General features: G+C 38.5%; 3 protein-coding genes across 3 annotated transcripts; 1 reads left to right on the top strand and 2 right to left on the bottom strand.

Moving 5' to 3' along the window:
• Window positions 1-1198: 1198 nt before the first annotated feature.
• LOC110169584 (RING finger protein 222) lies at window positions 1199-2296 on the bottom strand. Its single transcript, XM_020935140.2, has one exon. The coding sequence runs from the start codon at window positions 2168-2170 to the stop codon at window positions 1544-1546; it is 627 nt and encodes a 208-aa protein (XP_020790799.1). The 5' UTR covers window positions 2171-2296; the 3' UTR covers window positions 1199-1543.
• A 1015-nt stretch (window positions 2297-3311) lies between these two features.
• On the top strand, window positions 3312-11752 carry ndel1b (nudE neurodevelopment protein 1-like 1b). The gene is made up of 9 exons (XM_020932012.2): window positions 3312-3470; window positions 6760-6856; window positions 8201-8354; window positions 9071-9219; window positions 9299-9435; window positions 9554-9721; window positions 9796-9881; window positions 9971-10110; window positions 10183-11752. The coding sequence occupies exons 2-9, from the start codon at window positions 6771-6773 to the stop codon at window positions 10271-10273; spliced, it is 1011 nt and encodes a 336-aa protein (XP_020787671.1). The 5' UTR covers window positions 3312-3470; window positions 6760-6770; the 3' UTR covers window positions 10274-11752.
• On the bottom strand, window positions 11733-16107 carry LOC110168585 (medium-chain acyl-CoA ligase ACSF2, mitochondrial-like). The gene is made up of 16 exons (XM_020934037.2): window positions 16011-16107; window positions 15747-15942; window positions 14947-15075; window positions 14816-14869; window positions 14606-14724; window positions 14374-14536; window positions 14109-14204; window positions 13881-14032; window positions 13361-13452; window positions 13074-13150; window positions 12902-13009; window positions 12679-12830; window positions 12433-12574; window positions 12211-12321; window positions 12078-12146; window positions 11733-11995 (listed from the first exon to the last, which is right to left on the bottom strand). Exons 1-16 carry the CDS (start codon window positions 16082-16084, stop codon window positions 11942-11944), a joined length of 1788 nt encoding a protein of 595 aa, XP_020789696.2. The 5' UTR covers window positions 16085-16107; the 3' UTR covers window positions 11733-11941.

Genomic DNA, 16107 nt, shown 5'->3' with positions numbered 1-16107 from the left:
TAGTAATGGGTAAGAATATCAACTGTATGGTACATTAGGACATATTCTCTACACTTCATAAAACTTTGTTTACATTTTGGGAAAAATAGAAAATAAAAATGATGTGTAATGCATGCATTTAGAGAAACGTTTTGTATTCCACATTTGTGTCAAACACTGTCTTTGTAGGGTTTGTACAAGGGTTAACAATGTAATAACAAAGAACTGTGTGTTGGAAATGGGGATCTCTTTGAAAGGTCCTGTTTGGGTTTTCATAGCAATACGGACAGGAGTGGATGAGTGTGGATGTACTGCCTCCTTCTGCTTTCACTAGTGTACTGAATATGAAGTTGCTGCTTGTCGAGCCCACCATGTCATCCATTCATCCGCCTCTGCTTAGCATATCAAGTGGAACACAGTTTGTGTACTGTGAGGCCTATACCTGCAAATCTGATCAGAATGTCAAGAATAAATATATATTAAAGTCTACATTTGTAATAAGCTGTTCTCTTTTGGCCTTATTACTGTTTATGCTTGACTATGTTCCCAACATTAACAGACCAGTAATGACAAATGAATCAGAGCTGTCGTCCCACTCAGAGAAAACACATGACAACAGTCACTTCAGATGTATAACCAGTATGACTGGACCAGCAAGATGACTTGAGTTACCATACAGGGAAACTAGGAGTGGACATGTTTGCTAAGAAGATGGCAGATATACTGCCAAATCTTGTTCTACGAAGGACAAACTCTGTTCTTGAATCAGAAGAGTGTACTGCAACACACAGCAAAGCAATGTTGTAAGTCTAGGTATCTGCACACCACTAACAAACAAGCCAAATAAGATAGACTGGTGCTGTAATCCAATGCTGTGGTCTGGTCTCTCCTTACAGCTGTATCCCTGCTATAGAATATCTTCTTAGACAGTTCACTGCATTAATTATTTCTCACTTTTAAGCATTGTCCAAACAAAAGAATCTGCAAACATTTTGTTGGAAAATGTGCCACTTTCACATCTACTTCCAAGCAGGAGTATTGCCGCCCCTCACTTCACAGAAGTAGGCCTACATCAACCTAGGGCATTTCTGTCACAAAAGCTTTTGTCCTCTGCTTAGAAACTGGGTATCCAACAACAAAGTGGCAGTAGGCTACAAAAAACAAAACAAAAAAACAAGTGTGTCTATTAAACCTTTAAGACAATGTGACGAAGGATTAATAAGGTTTTCAATGGAAAGAATTTTATTTACACAGGCCTACCTGTAGTCAAGATAAATTAATATAAATAAACATGATGCACGTGGACTATGATTTTGAGAGGGCAGCAAGAACAACAGCTTAGAATAAATGTTACAAACTCCTAATTTTAAAGGTCACTGGTGATGGACAAAATGAAAATATGAGGGAAATGGAAAAACAAAATCAGCATAAGAGCTATTATCGTAACTATTTAAGTTTCCAAAGTTTAAAACTAATTGCACATAATATCCAAGTGCATATTTCAGTCCATAGCCTACAAAAAATGTTTTATGCATTGGCACAGTTCTTACGGAATATGGCGTAGTTATGCCAACAATATCCAGGGTAATGTTGCAGCCACCAGAGCGAGAGCAGTAAAAACAGAGAGTAAAAAGAGCAAGCACCGCGCCGTAGTGCACACCCTGCGCCTTCGTCTGTTTGGCTGAACCACAGTCATAACCACACTGAGCGCATCTTCCTCCACCATAGGACGACCCTCGGCGCTGATTATGAAAATCTGTGATGCGTTATGAGTTGGACAAACCAGCCTCTGCCTCCGTAGTCGTTCTGAAATCCATCTAACAACATGAGAGATCCAGTTTAGTCCCCTCGGTAAAGTGTCCAATGGAGGGCTCGCGCGCTGATGCTGCTGCTGCCCCACAGAGAGGGGCACGGGTACTTCCAGTGTCTGTCCTGCCGCTTCTACATCCTTGTCCGCATTGAAGGACACCACGGCTTCCTTTTGTTTCCTGATGAATGTGAGATGTCTGCAGATTGGACAAACTATGGTGTCTCTTATGTTTCCATTGGTATTGACGCTCACCAGGGTTTTAACGAGGCAGTCGTGACAGAAAACGTGGCCGCAGCTCAGCGTCCTCTCAGTCCCCGATAAACTCTCGTAGCACACCGGGCACTCTCTACCATCCTCGTGATCATCGTTTAAAAATGCCATCAAACAGAAAAGCACCGGGAGCAATTTATTCCCGAGCCCCGTGTGGATGCGAGACGCTCCCTGTGTGTCTCCTGTGTGTCTTCCTTTACTTTAGCCTGTGGGTGGAGGCAGGAGCGTCTCGTTAAACAGGGCCTACCACCTGCGGTTGATTGGGTTGCCTCCTTACATTTTTTTTTAGATACCTCTCTCTCTCTCTCTCTCTCTCTCTCTCTCTCTCTCTCTCTCTCTCTCTCTCTCTCTCTCTCTCTCTCTTTCTCAAACTGATTTGGCTTGTGATAGGCAATCGCATTCCAACCGAGATCATATTGATTATAGGCCTTTATGGTCCTATTTTATGAATCAAAGACCCAGGGATATCTTAATTGTGTAGGCTATGACCTATTCATGGTTCTCAGCTTCCTTATTAGGTGATATTTTGAGGACTTTGCCAAGATTAAAGCCTGAAGACAGCCTATTGAGTTGTTAAATGCTATGGCAACGGTGCCTTAATCACATACATTGACTGAAAACCACATCCATGAGTTTTACTAAACGGTTATGATTAGGCTGTATTTTACATGGCAGCCATACGCCACCACGTGGATATTAACAGACAATACTCCCATCACTTTTCTGAAATGGAGCAAAGGGAGTTGGTGGTTTTCAGACTCTAAAATGTGTTGATGCCATACTCTCAGATGGGGGGCAAGAGACAGATTTTCCTGTTGATTACACTGTACTTTGCCAAAGAAATATCCTAAAAAGTAAAGTGATACATTTTGGATCTAATAATTTCTATCGGTGACTAGATTAAAGAACTCACTATTTTTTAGCAATATACAATATAATTTTAGCAATATACATTTACCTGCCCCCATCTGTATTAAATGTTATATGCTGTGATGTAATCTGAAACCCATCAATTTAAATGGCAATTAGTATAACACTATTATCACATTTCAATCTTAACTCCAGGTCCATAAACACAACAGTGATTCACGCCCATCAGTCTATTTAAGAAACCTCAGCTATGTTGTTTTTTATTTGTTTATTCTGTCCAGGCATCCGCGGTATCAGCCCACTGCCCTGCCCAGTTTACGTAATCCTCATTTACGTCAGCGCGCACGCACATGTCGGGTCTTACGTTAGTTCCGGGAGACGCGTTGGCATTTCCTAAACACAGCGGAGACTCGCTCGGTGAGTTTGCGCTCTACAGTCTCGTCTCAGGCCGGGTTTGATCCGTGTGTGTGGACTGTCAGTATCTGGTGGACGGCGACCTACTTCACCACAAATCAGCTGGATTTCAGTTTGACATGAACAGGTAGGTTTTTACGATTTAAAGAGTATTTTTGTGTTCAATTCGCTGTAGTTTTCCGAGAGGTGAAGCGGCTGCGCGGTCACAACTGGCAGCTCCATGGGCGTTTATATGTTTGTTAAATTTGTTATTTTTCTTGAGATTCTTCAGTATTCAACTTGTTTTGTTTAGATTTAAGGGTGGACGTTTGTTTGTCTCACAAACCAACGCAGATATCATGTGTCGCCTCACTGACAGGGTGTGAATTAACAGCTAGCTTAACCTTAGGCCAATTACATATAAAATATGGAACCCAGATATTCAGAATTATTATTTCCATGTAAACTCCAAGGAAAATATTTTAAGTCCAAACAATTTAATCCAGAACAATTAAAAAACATCATGTGAACGTGGCCATTGTGTTCTAACAGTGAGTTTATTAATCATTTCAATACCAGGTTTAACATTTGTGCGTTTACCTTTTGGATATTTCGTGGCAAAGTACAGTGTGATAAAGAGTAGAGGGATGTGCAAAAATATTGAAATATCGATATATCGTATCGTTTAATGTGATGACACAGTATCGATATTGTGGGCTGCTCTATCGATATATCACCAAGAGTATTTTTGGTTTATTTTACTAAATGATTTTGTTACAGCTACAGTTTCGTTGTTTGTTTAGTGGAAGGAAACTCGTTTGACATTTTCGCTGTTTTGAGGATTAAAATGTTTGTGTTTCATATGAACTTTGCACAAGAAGTGGTTTAACAAAGATTTTCCATCACAAAGAGTAAAACAGTAGACTTCACAGAGGAGACTTTACAGAGTAGATTTCACAGAGTAGGTCGCACTTTTTATCTGCGTAACAGTAAGTACAGCAACACTTACAAAACAACTCAATTATAAAACAAAAATGGTTAATTTGGAAAACCAAAAGGTGTGCGTGATACCTGAGGAGTAGGACTACTATAATAACTTGGTTTGGAGTTGGTAGGTCATCTACCTTAGAAGCTATTAAAAAAAAAGGCAGATCTTTAAGGGAAAAATTCCTAAAAATCCCACAAAGGGTTAAATTGGAAAACTAAAAATGTGTGCGTGATACCTGAGGAGTAAGACTACTATAATAACTTGGTTTGGCGTTTTTAGATTAATTGATCTGGAAGATATTGAAAAAATGTATTTACTAATTAACCCTCAAAATATATAAAAATAACAAATATTTTATAAAACGTACATGCACAACCCCTTTTTTGTTTCTTTTTATTTGATTCCCTTTTTATTTTTTTCTTATTTAATTTATTTTATTATTATTATTATTATTATTATTATTATTATTTAGCAGACTCCATTCAATGCAATTGTAATTTATTGACGGTCCCTAACCCGCGGACTCAGCGGAGCTTTGGTGTACAGCTCCCCGCACCGTGATCGAGCAAGCGGGGCACAGGCAATGAACATCTCCGCTGTTGATGCGTAACTGAATATCGAACGTCTAACGTAAAACTAACTTCACCACGGTTATACTAATGTGGTTAGTGGGATGAAACCATATACAGTCTATGGATGAACCCTCAAAGAAAAAATATTGGGCCCTTTACACAGAATTAGCTCTTACTAGTTTTCTACTAACATGAGTAAGGGTGACAACATTCTTACATTATCAACAACAAAAAGAGGATGTATACGCAGAATTTTATAAAGTAGATACAGCTTCCTTTTCTTCTACTGTGCCGATACTGATTGCTAAAAAAAAAAAAATCATTCTTATCTTGTCTAGTGGCTGCTGTCCCACTTGGGAATTGATGCAAGTGACAAACATGCAGAGGCCGCTGTGACACTGGTCCAAGGGATACTGAATTGGATCAGACATGTCATTTGTAATTGTCCCTTTGGGGTTTAATAAAGTTGAATTTCATATCTTGTAGTTTTTCCCCATTGCAGGAGTATGCATGTGACTTCAAGCATGATATTTCTAGCACTCCTAACCACTGAGCATAAAGGAATTACTTAGTAGGTTTCATCAAAAGATTTCCTTAAAAGGCTATTAACAAGATAACCACAGAGACGGTTTCCACTTCAATTCATCAATAATCCATCAATAGAAAGCCCCAGTTTCCAGTGTTTGGCATCAGTCAAAGAAAATCATCTGCGCCTGCTAAATTAGCTTTAAATTACCATACCCGGAAAAAGCGCTGAGGGTCTGGCTGGATTTAGATTTGTTAAGTAATTTCTTCCAGAGTTTTCCCCCCAGCCCTTCCTTCTGGCCAGTGGTTTCCTCTGTGAGTGTGTGTGGACACGTGAGGGGCCCACAGCGGAGAAAATGTTTATGACAACATGTGAGAGGAATGTAAGGGGTAGATCAGTGGCGGGAATCAGACTCAACATATTCCTCTATTAGTTGGGACGTACTTTTGGGAGAAATTATAGAGGTTTCATCTTTCTGCTTAGTCTGGCGGCTTTCTCTGAAGTAATTGTAATAGTAGAAATAGTATTTTTAGATTCTTATTATATTTTACCAGTACATCAAAAATGTGCTGAAACAAGATTAGAGATAGACAGATATATCAAGCTAATATTTTTTTAGTGTATCAGCTATTGGCCTCAAATCTCCAGGCCTTATAGGTTTGTGGTTAAAAAAAAAAGGACTTGGAGGGGAGCTTTTAGTAGATTTAAATTACATAATTTGGGGAAAATGATGAAAATTGGCCTTTCATATCAGGACAAAAATATCTGCAGAACTTATGGGCCAGCGGTTGCTCTGTATTCTAAACAGTCTGCATCGACCATGAAAAAAAAAATAACATACTGGTAATTTCTAAACAGGACCAAATTCAGGCAAGTGTGACTATGAATGCACCCAAATTCATACAACTTGGACATACCATAGCTGTTTTTCTAGAAGTATGTAGGAAGGAGTTATCACAGTATCCTGATGATGAATATTGAGTGGTGGATGTCCTGGCAGCAGAAGTTATATTTCCTTCCACACTTTGGCTGTTTCCTGATGTGTTAAAGTATTTTCTCAAACCTCCCCCATTTGCTCACACAGATCAGAGAGAGGGGCTCTGTAGAAACTAAAAAAGGAACAGCTGGCCAGTTAAATCCTCACTCACCACTTCAAACTAGTCATTTTTACTTACAGATATGCTTTTGTGATGTTTTTGTTTGATTAGCAGCAGTGGCTCATATTTGTGACTTGGTTTGTTGTTGTGATTGTGATAGAAGAATAAGATGAGACTTGCCCAATATATGAATATATATATTTTAATTTTTGCAATCTACAAGCTTTGATTGTGATTTCTTGTTGAATTTTTAGGTTGCCCTGACATGGACACAGAGATGATTCCTAAATTTTCGACAAAGGATGAAGAAGTAGATTACTGGAAAACTCAAGCTCTGAAGTACAAAAAATGGTGAGGCCTGTTACTACTTAAAAATGCATAAATGTTTATTTTTGAAATAACACTTTTAGTAATATATCTTGTTTCTATACTTTACTACAGAAATAAATAGAGGCTTGTAATTGTTCGAATACACTTTTCAAACACTTTTAATGATTCAATTTATATTCAGCCGTGTTTTAAATGGTTGCCCAGTTTATGATGGTTTATATAGGAGGAAATTACCACGTCTTTTATTCTGAGGCAAAGAGACCACAGCTGATGTTCAAATATTTTTTTTTTATATACTTCAAGCAACATTTTCTCATTTTCTTCTCATAATTGCTAATTTTATAACTGTAATAATAATAAAGAAGTTCATGTCTCCTATAAACTCAGGATCTTTTAGCCTTTAGCTTTAGCCTAATGCTGCTTGTTGTGGTATGTGTGGAACGACCCCAACACAACAACTGATTCATGAATTCCTCTGAAGAGACACATTGTGAACCCAAGTCAGCTGATCTCAGTGTCGTGAACTGTTAACTAGCAAATGTGTGTAGTGTAGGAAAACCTGTCTAACCTTCTGTAAACTGTGAAAGTGTTCAGGAAGCGACACTGGAGACCTAATTAGTATGACTGACTTGACATTTACTTTGATTTGAATAGTGATTAGTGAATTATTTAAATAGTGTTAGTTAGATTTTTTTGTTAATTTCTTTGGAGTAAGAAAAATCATAAAACAAGAAATGGCATATAGTTAAATATTTTGATTTAAAGACTTTTGAAAATAACCTAGAATAGTGAATCCTGCCTATGACCTTTTGACTTTCGCTTCACACAAAAACAAATGACAGGACTGTTTTTCTACTCCTGTGGACTCACTGCTGCCACAGAGCAGCTGCCCCTCCAGAGCCTCTGTATATTTAGCACACTCAAGTCGACACAACTGAGTCACATTTTTGTTCCTCTTTGGTATTTGCTGAATACAGGTGGAAAACTAACAAAATTATTGTCAGGTGTAGAGCAGGTAATCAACATAATAGTGATAACAATTACTTCAGTCATGCACAAAAAATGGTGCAATGACAGAAAAACATGCAAAAGTTTGAAAGTACATGAATAATAATTTCAAAAAATTTTAATTTCAGTTATGACCCAAATATAAATACAAGTGATTTTCTACAATTAAGCTGCTCTACCTGAGATTATTATGTAGGTTTATTTTATGCAACATGAGTTGAAGCTACTGGAACACACCATAGTTATCTTGTATTATTCTGTAGCACAATAGTACTGACAAAAGCCGGCAGTGGGGTGTTGAATAGTGGTTAGAACGCCCAAACATTGACACACATATTCTCTTGTTGTTCTCTGCAGTTGCCAGGAAGCCCAAGAGGAGCTGCTGGAGTTTCAGGAGGGCAGTCGTGAACTGGAGGCCGAACTAGAGGCACAGCTGGGTCAGGCTGAGCACAGACTACGAGACCTGCAATCTGAAAATGAGAGACTGAAGAATGAAATGTCCAACCTCAAGGTAACGGCCCTAAAGCCTTGAAGCGTGCGAAGGTTATCTTGGGAGGTCATTGATTACTTGTTACACAAGAGGATATCTGATCTGACGCTGAGCACAGGGTCAAGTGTCCGCCAGGTAATCCTCCTCCAGCACCTTTTTATTGGGCGTAGAGCTGTAGAGGGAGGACAAAGGTTACCTCGTGGGAGTTTTCATTATCTTATCTTCATTATCCAAATTGAGTTTATTTTTAGTACCACATAATATATGTATATAAAATCTGTGAAATTAATCCAGAGAAGCCAGGCAAACTCTCTTTGCATCTCTAGGGCCCACAGTGTTTGCAGTCCACTACTGTGTCATTAATTAAAGCCACTTTACCCTGCTTCTTTTATAAATTAGTCTTTTAGTTTTTTTAGTTTGAGAGCTAGGCAGACAGATTAAAATACCTACTTCCTCCTTTCACAGTTTAAATGAATTCATGACCCTCTGCTGTTAACAACGTGTTTCTGTTAATTCTGTGTGCTGTGGTCCAGGGCAAGAAGGATATCTCATGAAGGCTTTTTTTGCCGAAACGTTATTTTAAAAATAAAGGGGCTTTTGGACATCAGCCATCTGAGTGTGCAATGTATTTTCGCTTTTGTCTGATCAAATGTGCCATGCTCTATTATTTATTTAATAACGCTTATACTATATGAACTGTGAAAATACATCAACAACCATTATATTTTCCATTGCAGGAGAAGCTGGAGCAGCAGTACGCCCAGAGTTATAAACAGATCTCAATGTTGGAGGATGATCTGGGGCAGACGCGCAGCATCAAAGAGCAACTCCACAAATATGTCCGAGAGCTCGAACAGGCCAATGATGATCTGGAACGGGCCAAGAGGTCAGAGCAACTCCATGTTACATCAGTGTTTTACATAGTACTATTATGGATTGTATTAATTGTTTTATCTTCTACATAGGGCCACCATTGTCTCACTTGAAGACTTTGAAAGTCGTCTAAATCAGGCCATTGAGAGAAATGCCTTTTTGGAAAGTGAGCTGGATGAGAAGGAGTCTTTGCTCGTATCTGTTCAGAGACTGAAGGATGAAGCTCGAGGTAAGAGATGACAAAGATTGTAGTCTTTTCTTACTATTTGCAAAGCTTTCAAACTGTAGTTTTGATTTTGAATGCAAAGTATCTTGCTGCTCTAATTTAAACTGTCTTTCTTTAACAGATTTGAGGCAGGAGCTCGCTGTCCGTGAGAGAGCATCAGATAGAATGTCTGCGCCAAGCTCACCCACTCTGGATATAGACAAGATCGACTCTGCAGTTCAGGCCTCTTTATCATTACCAGCAACACCTGTAGCAAAGAGCATAGAGCAGGCCTTCACTGCTCCGAAAGGTCAGTGCAATGCATTTATTTTCAATACGTGACAAGAAAGTAAAATGATATTAACTTATTTTTGTTTGCTACAGCATTGTCCAACGGTACCTCAACCCTTACTCCTTCAGCTCGTATATCAGCCCTCAATATAGTTGGTGATCTCCTCAGGAAGGTTGGGGTAAGAACAGCTTTGTCAAAAAGATTATTTTTTCCATTTGGACATTTGGAGGACATCATTCTAAAGACCAAGTTTTCTCTTTGTTCTAGGCTTTGGAGTCTAAACTTGCTGCTTGCCGAAACTTCGCCAAAGATCAAGCAGCAAGGAAAAACTATGAAAACGGCACACTCATCAACAGCAATGCCACCAAGTTCTCTCACTCTCTTCATACCACTTACTTCGACAAATCGTAACTTCTGCTTTTCAGTTGTCTTCCTGTTTTGTTGTATTAGGACATGTTATTGAAATCTGTTTCTTGCAGGACGGTTAATGGACTGGACCCAAGCCCACTGAACTCCTTGAAAACTTCTCGAGCTGTGTCTCCACCGGGAATGCTGCCTCTGAGTGTGTGAAGTGCCATCCCTCCACAACAATATCAAACTATGGCACAGAGGGGACTCTATTCAAGTATGGTGTGAAAGGAAAGTGTGGATGACTGTTTATGAGAGGGTTTTTAGACTTGAGTGAATGTTCTATTACCATAGTAATGGAGCTCAACAGTGACCACCCACTGCAAGGTTCCAGAAGAAGTTTTACATAAATTTTGCCCACAAACATTATATTAAAAAGTATGAAAGCTTGCTTGAGGCAAGTCAGCTATGTAGTAACTAATGACCACAGGACCTAAAATGGAATTTAAATCTGTTTTAAAAACTTGATAAATATCAATTATTAATACACCCAATTTAAGTTTTTTTTTTTTTTTACTGAAAACAACAGCTTTATGGACATTGGTTACCCCATAGATGGTTAGCCTCCATTGTGCCTTTTAAACTTTTAATATCTGAATTTTCCAAAAAAAAATCTGTGGGGAAAATTTTATGCAAAGTTTAATTCCAGAGCTTTGACAGGCTTTGACCATTGAACGGCATTAGTCTTGAACGCAGCTCTGAAAGCACTGACGGAGGTTGTGAACACGTCTACGCAGCTACTTTCTGCATGTGCCTCAAGCTGTACGGCTGTATTGACGTCACTGCAAAGGTGATCCTCTCTGTTACATACAAAATGACAGTTCAGCTATTACTACTGCTTATGTTCTCTTTTGCACAGTCAAATAAAGATTCAACATAGTTTAAAAGGGACTGTTTGTATGAATGGATTTTGCACATTTGACCGTGAAGCTTTAAAATGCCATTTGATTTAATGCATGTGTTATTTATGAAAGAGGTATGGCTGGACCTATTGAATAGTATGACTGAAGTGAATGTTGACCGTTCAAAGCAATGTAGCCAGTGTTATTTTTTTTATTTTATTTAATTTTATTTAATTACAGGCGGTTTGCTATAGTTTTTAAATGCAATTTTAATGTCAAACACCAGTGTCAATCTGCACTTAAACATATACACAGTTACTGTATTTGTTGCGTTCCTATTGACAATTTAATGTTTTATTTGAATTTTTATGCAAAGTTATATAAATTGTAACAGGCTCTTGCTATATATCTCAAGATTACTGCTTTGCAAAGTTAGTGTCTTTGATTTTAGCAGTATTGCAGACCTCTTAAACCTGTATGTGCAAAACCAATATGTTCAAATGTAGTTAGCATTAAGTAATTTCAATTCATTTGAATTGTTGTTGCATTCTTTATCTTATGGAAAATGACTTGGAGCACTGCATAAGCCTGCTTCATATGTTCTGCCATCACTGTAAATAGCTTGTAAGAATGGTTAGTTTGCATTTGTAAACACTGACTTTAATGCTAAAGTCTTATTTATTATATTACAGATTGCGTATGGCATGAGTTTGGATACTGAGATTCATACTGTGGAAAGTGTATTCAATTATCAGTTTGTCTAAGTTGTTTTACCAAAATAAAAAAAATAAAAAGAAAAGGGTTGTGTGATTTGATGTTGTTTGTACAGCTATATTTATTGAGCAAATACACAAATGATTTATTTATTATATATGACCACTCACTAAAAACAAAAAAAGGAATATTAAAACAGGTTTTAAAAGTAGTTGCAATGTGTGAAGTGAAATATCTACGTATGGTTCAGTGTCATGTTATACTGAAGGGTATGTCACTGAAGGCCCAGTTGTTTTTCCATATTGTCTTTTAATACCATTTTCTTAATCTGCAAATATAGCATCAACATTGTCACAACAATTGTGATTTTTCTATAAATTAGTATGAAAACAGTCAGCAAGTCACCTTACCTTTCCGGAAGGTGTCAATGGAAAACTGTCCAGAAACATCACATAATGTGGGATTTTAAAGTAGGAGATCTATAAAACAACATGGTTTTAACATGGATTCTGTGTTGCATAAAGTCATTTGAGTTTTTCTGACCTGTCCTTTGCAGAAAGATTGAATCTCTTGTTGAGTGCAGCTCTTTCCATCTTTCAGTGTGATACAAGCACACACCTGCTCACCCAGCCTCTCGTCTCTCACTCCAACCACCTATAGAAAAAATGTATCTTTGGCTACAATATTAAAACTGGCTTATGTGGATTCCAACTAGGTTTGACAATGAGAGCTCTTTTGCTGCCATCTAGTGGCATAATTACATACCTGCACCTCTTTGACTTTTGGATGTGTGAATAAAAATTGCTCTATCTCAGCTGGGTAGATATTTTCACCTCCTCTGATGATCAAATCTTTTATCCGTCCTTCTATGGCACAGTATCCCTTGCTGTTCAAACTGGCTATGTCCCTGATTGTGACAAACAAATTGTCAAAATTGTTATTAAGCAGAAATACTACAAGATACAAGATTATGAGTATTAATGAGTATAAAGATGGTTACTTTGTGCTTACCCCGTCCTGTACCAGCGGTCTTTACCAATGACTTCTCTAGTTTTGGCCTCATCTTCCCAGTATTCGAGCATCACACAGCTGCCTCTGATCAGGAGCTCTCCTGAAGCTCCCAGAGGAACTGTGACCCCAGTCACAGGGTCCACCACTTTAGCCTAACACCACAGAACAACACAAGTCACTGTTTTAAAGCTCAGATAAAATACTATTTAATTAATATTCATACCTCTGTGTGGGGCATTATGCAGCCAATTGTATTTAACTTGAGCTCATCGACGTCCAGAGGGAATCCTAAGAAAGTTGCAGGACTATTCTCAGTTGTTCCATAAATTACCTAAATTTACAAATAGTAAATCACAATATTGAACCAGACACAGTACAGTGAATAAATATCTTACAGTGATTTCTTTCATGTTCATCTCAGCTCTGAGTCTCCTCATTATCTCAGGAGGACAAGGGGCTCCTCCCATAATACCTGGCCAAAAAGAGACAGTATTACATAAATAATAATAATGCACTGGATTTATATTGTGCATTTCAAAATACCAAAACTTTTTACAGTGCATTATTCATTCACTCTACACTCTATGATGGTAAGTTACTACTGTAGCCACAGCTGACTTGGGGTAGACAAATGGAAGTGAAATTTCATATTTCCATACAGTCATTTACAATAGCTCCTTACCCCCTTCTACTGAAGATAAGTCGAATGTGTGTAGATCTCTCTGGTTGAGCATGTCTGTGTGCATTGTGGGAGTCCCATAGACAATGTTACACCTTGAAACAAAATTAAACAGAATCAGACACACATTTTGCAGCAGGGTGACTGAGTGGCTAGCTCTCATGCCTCACAGCAAGAAAGTTCTGGTTTCAATCCCCAGGTTACCCAGGCCTTTCTGTGTGGAGTGTATATGTTTCTCCCCGTGTCTGGATGGGTTTCCACTGGGTGCTCCGGTTTCCTCCATCAACCCAAAACATGCTACATAGGTCTTCAAGAACAGCTGATAGTCAAGGTGAGTTAAATACAATTAATCAATGAACCTGCCCAGGGACTACAGGTGGAAATTAGCACTGATGCTACAACCTGATGTACAATGCATCTCTCCTGTTAAGGTTAATGCAAAAATTGTGTGCTGTCCCTGTCTCAAATAAATAAATAAATAAACATTTGAGAGAGTATGTTTCTTATGATTACTGCAGTTTACCTTTCTTTCTGAATTGCCTTGAGGTTGGCCTGACTGTCGTAGCCTTTGGAGGGAAAGACCAAAGTAATACCATGTGTTGCCAAGCACATCCCTCCGACTACAGAGCCAAAGCAGTGGTAAAAGGGGACAGGTGTACACACACGCACTTCAGGCTGCAGGGGGTTGAAAAAACATGTACTTGATAGTTGTTTTTTCCTATTAAATATAATGAGAAAAAGATACACTTACCCTCCAGTCATAGCCCATTCTGAGACCCACAAAATATGCATTATTTACGATGTTATGATGTGACAGGCAGGCTCCTTTCGGATTTCCAGTTGTACCCTAAGACAAACAATGATCACTTTTTGGATTTTTTGTAACTAATTAATACTATGTTCTATTAATATTATATTATATAACAAAGTTAAAAACAGCATAATCAAAAAATCTATTCAGTAAGACCATTCAAATCAAAGTCAGTTCAACACAGTTAAAAGCAAAAACTGAATACCGAAGTAAACTGGATGTTAATGGGATCATCACATGTGAGCTTGCTCTGCAGATCCATCAGCTCTCTGTGGTGCCGACTCTCGCCTGCTTCCATTGCATCCTGGAAGTGTAACATTCCTGGCTGCACACTGTCCATCAGGATCACCATGCGCAGGTCTGGAAGTCTACAGGACGAGAATAGAAACCACATTGTAAATAAATGATTTTACTGTCCTTTATGAGAGCTGTTTTACCTGGAGCTTTGGATATGAGTTTTTGATGATGTGCCAATCTCTGGACAGAGGCTTCTGAGGATTTCACTGAACTTTTGGGTTTTGAAACTAGAGGGGCAAATAACTGCTTTACACTGAACCTGCAAATAAAAAAAAACAAACAAAAAAACAGTGACATGTGTATTACTAAAACTTTGCATAAGCAATTTTGATTTGCTCAATACTTTGTACCTTTTTAAGAGTAAATTCCACCTCCTTCATTTGATAGGCTGGGTTCAGTGAAACCTGCAGCAATAAATTTGATAAGCTATGCTTCAGATTCACTGATCAATACATGCATTTACTTTAGACTCAAGACAGACCAGTATCATGCCAGCCTTGGCTGTGGCAAACTGAGATAGGATCCATTCATATGAGTTGGGGCCCCACACTCCTACACGGTCTCCTGGTTTTAGGCCCAGGGCCAGTAGTCCTGCAGCCAGCCTGTCCACCTGCACCAGAATAAAATATAACACTTACACTGGAGAAGCTTTGGTGCAGTAGGTTAATAAGTGTTGATCAGGGTCACAGTTCTTATCTGCACAACAGCTGTTACATCATTGTTCTACAGTCAGTCAATGTTTGATAAAAAGACCAATGCATTAATAGTATTAGTCCCATAAATATAGTTTACATGATAAGATATATAATCTTCTTTACATTTGTTTGTAATAATTAACCCTGTCCCGGCAGGCATTGCACATTTGCAACAGCTAAATTCCAAGTACCTACTTACTCCACATCCATATTATATGAGCTTTTTTTTTACTCAGGAGTCTTTTCCATGCTGATAAATGTGGGCAATGCAGACTGCGCAAGAATGGCACATACACGCAAACGGCCTGCCAGAAGTGCAAAATACTTTTTTTGTTTACAAAAGATAAAAAAGTCAGAATTGTATATTACTACCCCATATTATAATTTTCCCCAAATATCAGATTTTTCCTGATACTAAAAATTTATTTGAGCACACATCTCCACCCACATCTCAGTCTGTTTCAGATTTTTTTCTTATTTATCTATGACGTAGACAACATATGTAAATGTTGTTACTCTTTAGAATCTTTGCAAAAATACAGAGTTGGTGTCATGTTTGTCCATGTATTAGTATTCTAAAACTCACATCTTGGTGAAATTGTGCAAAGGTCTTCCTGACCCCATCCTCCACACAGACCAGAGCCTCTCGCTCAGGCCAGCGCTGTGTGACTGACTCCAGGGCCTGGCTCACAGTGAGAGGCAGCAGAGACACTGAAGACGTGCCGTGGACATAACTGCTGTGCAGGGTGGGCTGTTGAGGAGGGCTGTCCACGTGCAGGCTCCTGTCATTCATAACCAGTCTAGAACTTCAACAAGGAACAGCAGATTAAGACAAACAAACAATACATACCTGGACAAGCTGAGACAACTCCTTCTGGCAGATTTCCATTTGTAACTAATTCTGAGTATGCCCTGCAGCAGCATAATGCTCAAGGGGTGATGACCTA

The sequence above is a fragment of the Boleophthalmus pectinirostris genome, unplaced genomic scaffold (genome assembly GCF_026225935.1).
Source record: "Boleophthalmus pectinirostris isolate CB_2022bp ecotype Guang Dong unplaced genomic scaffold, ASM2622593v1 HiC_scaffold_17, whole genome shotgun sequence".
Classification (NCBI taxonomy): Eukaryota; Metazoa; Chordata; class Actinopteri; order Gobiiformes; family Gobiidae; genus Boleophthalmus; species Boleophthalmus pectinirostris.
The sequence above is the reverse complement of the archived record's forward strand: the minus strand, read 5'-3'. Positions and strand labels throughout refer to the sequence as shown.

Coding starts and splice junctions, on each gene's coding strand:
- LOC110169584 (XM_020935140.2), bottom strand. CDS start 2,170: ATGGCATTTTTAAACGATGATCACGAGGATGGTAGAGAGTGCCCGGTG.
- ndel1b (XM_020932012.2), top strand. CDS start 6,771: ATGGACACAGAGATGATTCCTAAATTTTCGACAAAGGATGAAGAAGTA. Junction 9,220..9,298: donor GATCTGGAACGGGCCAAGAG/GTCAGAGCAACT, acceptor TCTTCTACATAG/GGCCACCATTGTCTCACTTG. Junction 9,722..9,795: donor GGCCTTCACTGCTCCGAAAG/GTCAGTGCAATG, acceptor TGTTTGCTACAG/CATTGTCCAACGGTACCTCA.
- LOC110168585 (XM_020934037.2), bottom strand. CDS start 16,084: ATGCTGCTGCAGGGCATACTCAGAATTAGTTACAAATGGAAATCTGCC. Junction 15,943..16,010: donor AGTTGTCTCAGCTTGTCCAG/GTATGTATTGTT, acceptor TATGAATGACAG/GAGCCTGCACGTGGACAGCC. Junction 13,453..13,880: donor AAGGCAATTCAGAAAGAAAG/GTAAACTGCAGT, acceptor TTTTGTTTCAAG/GTGTAACATTGTCTATGGGA.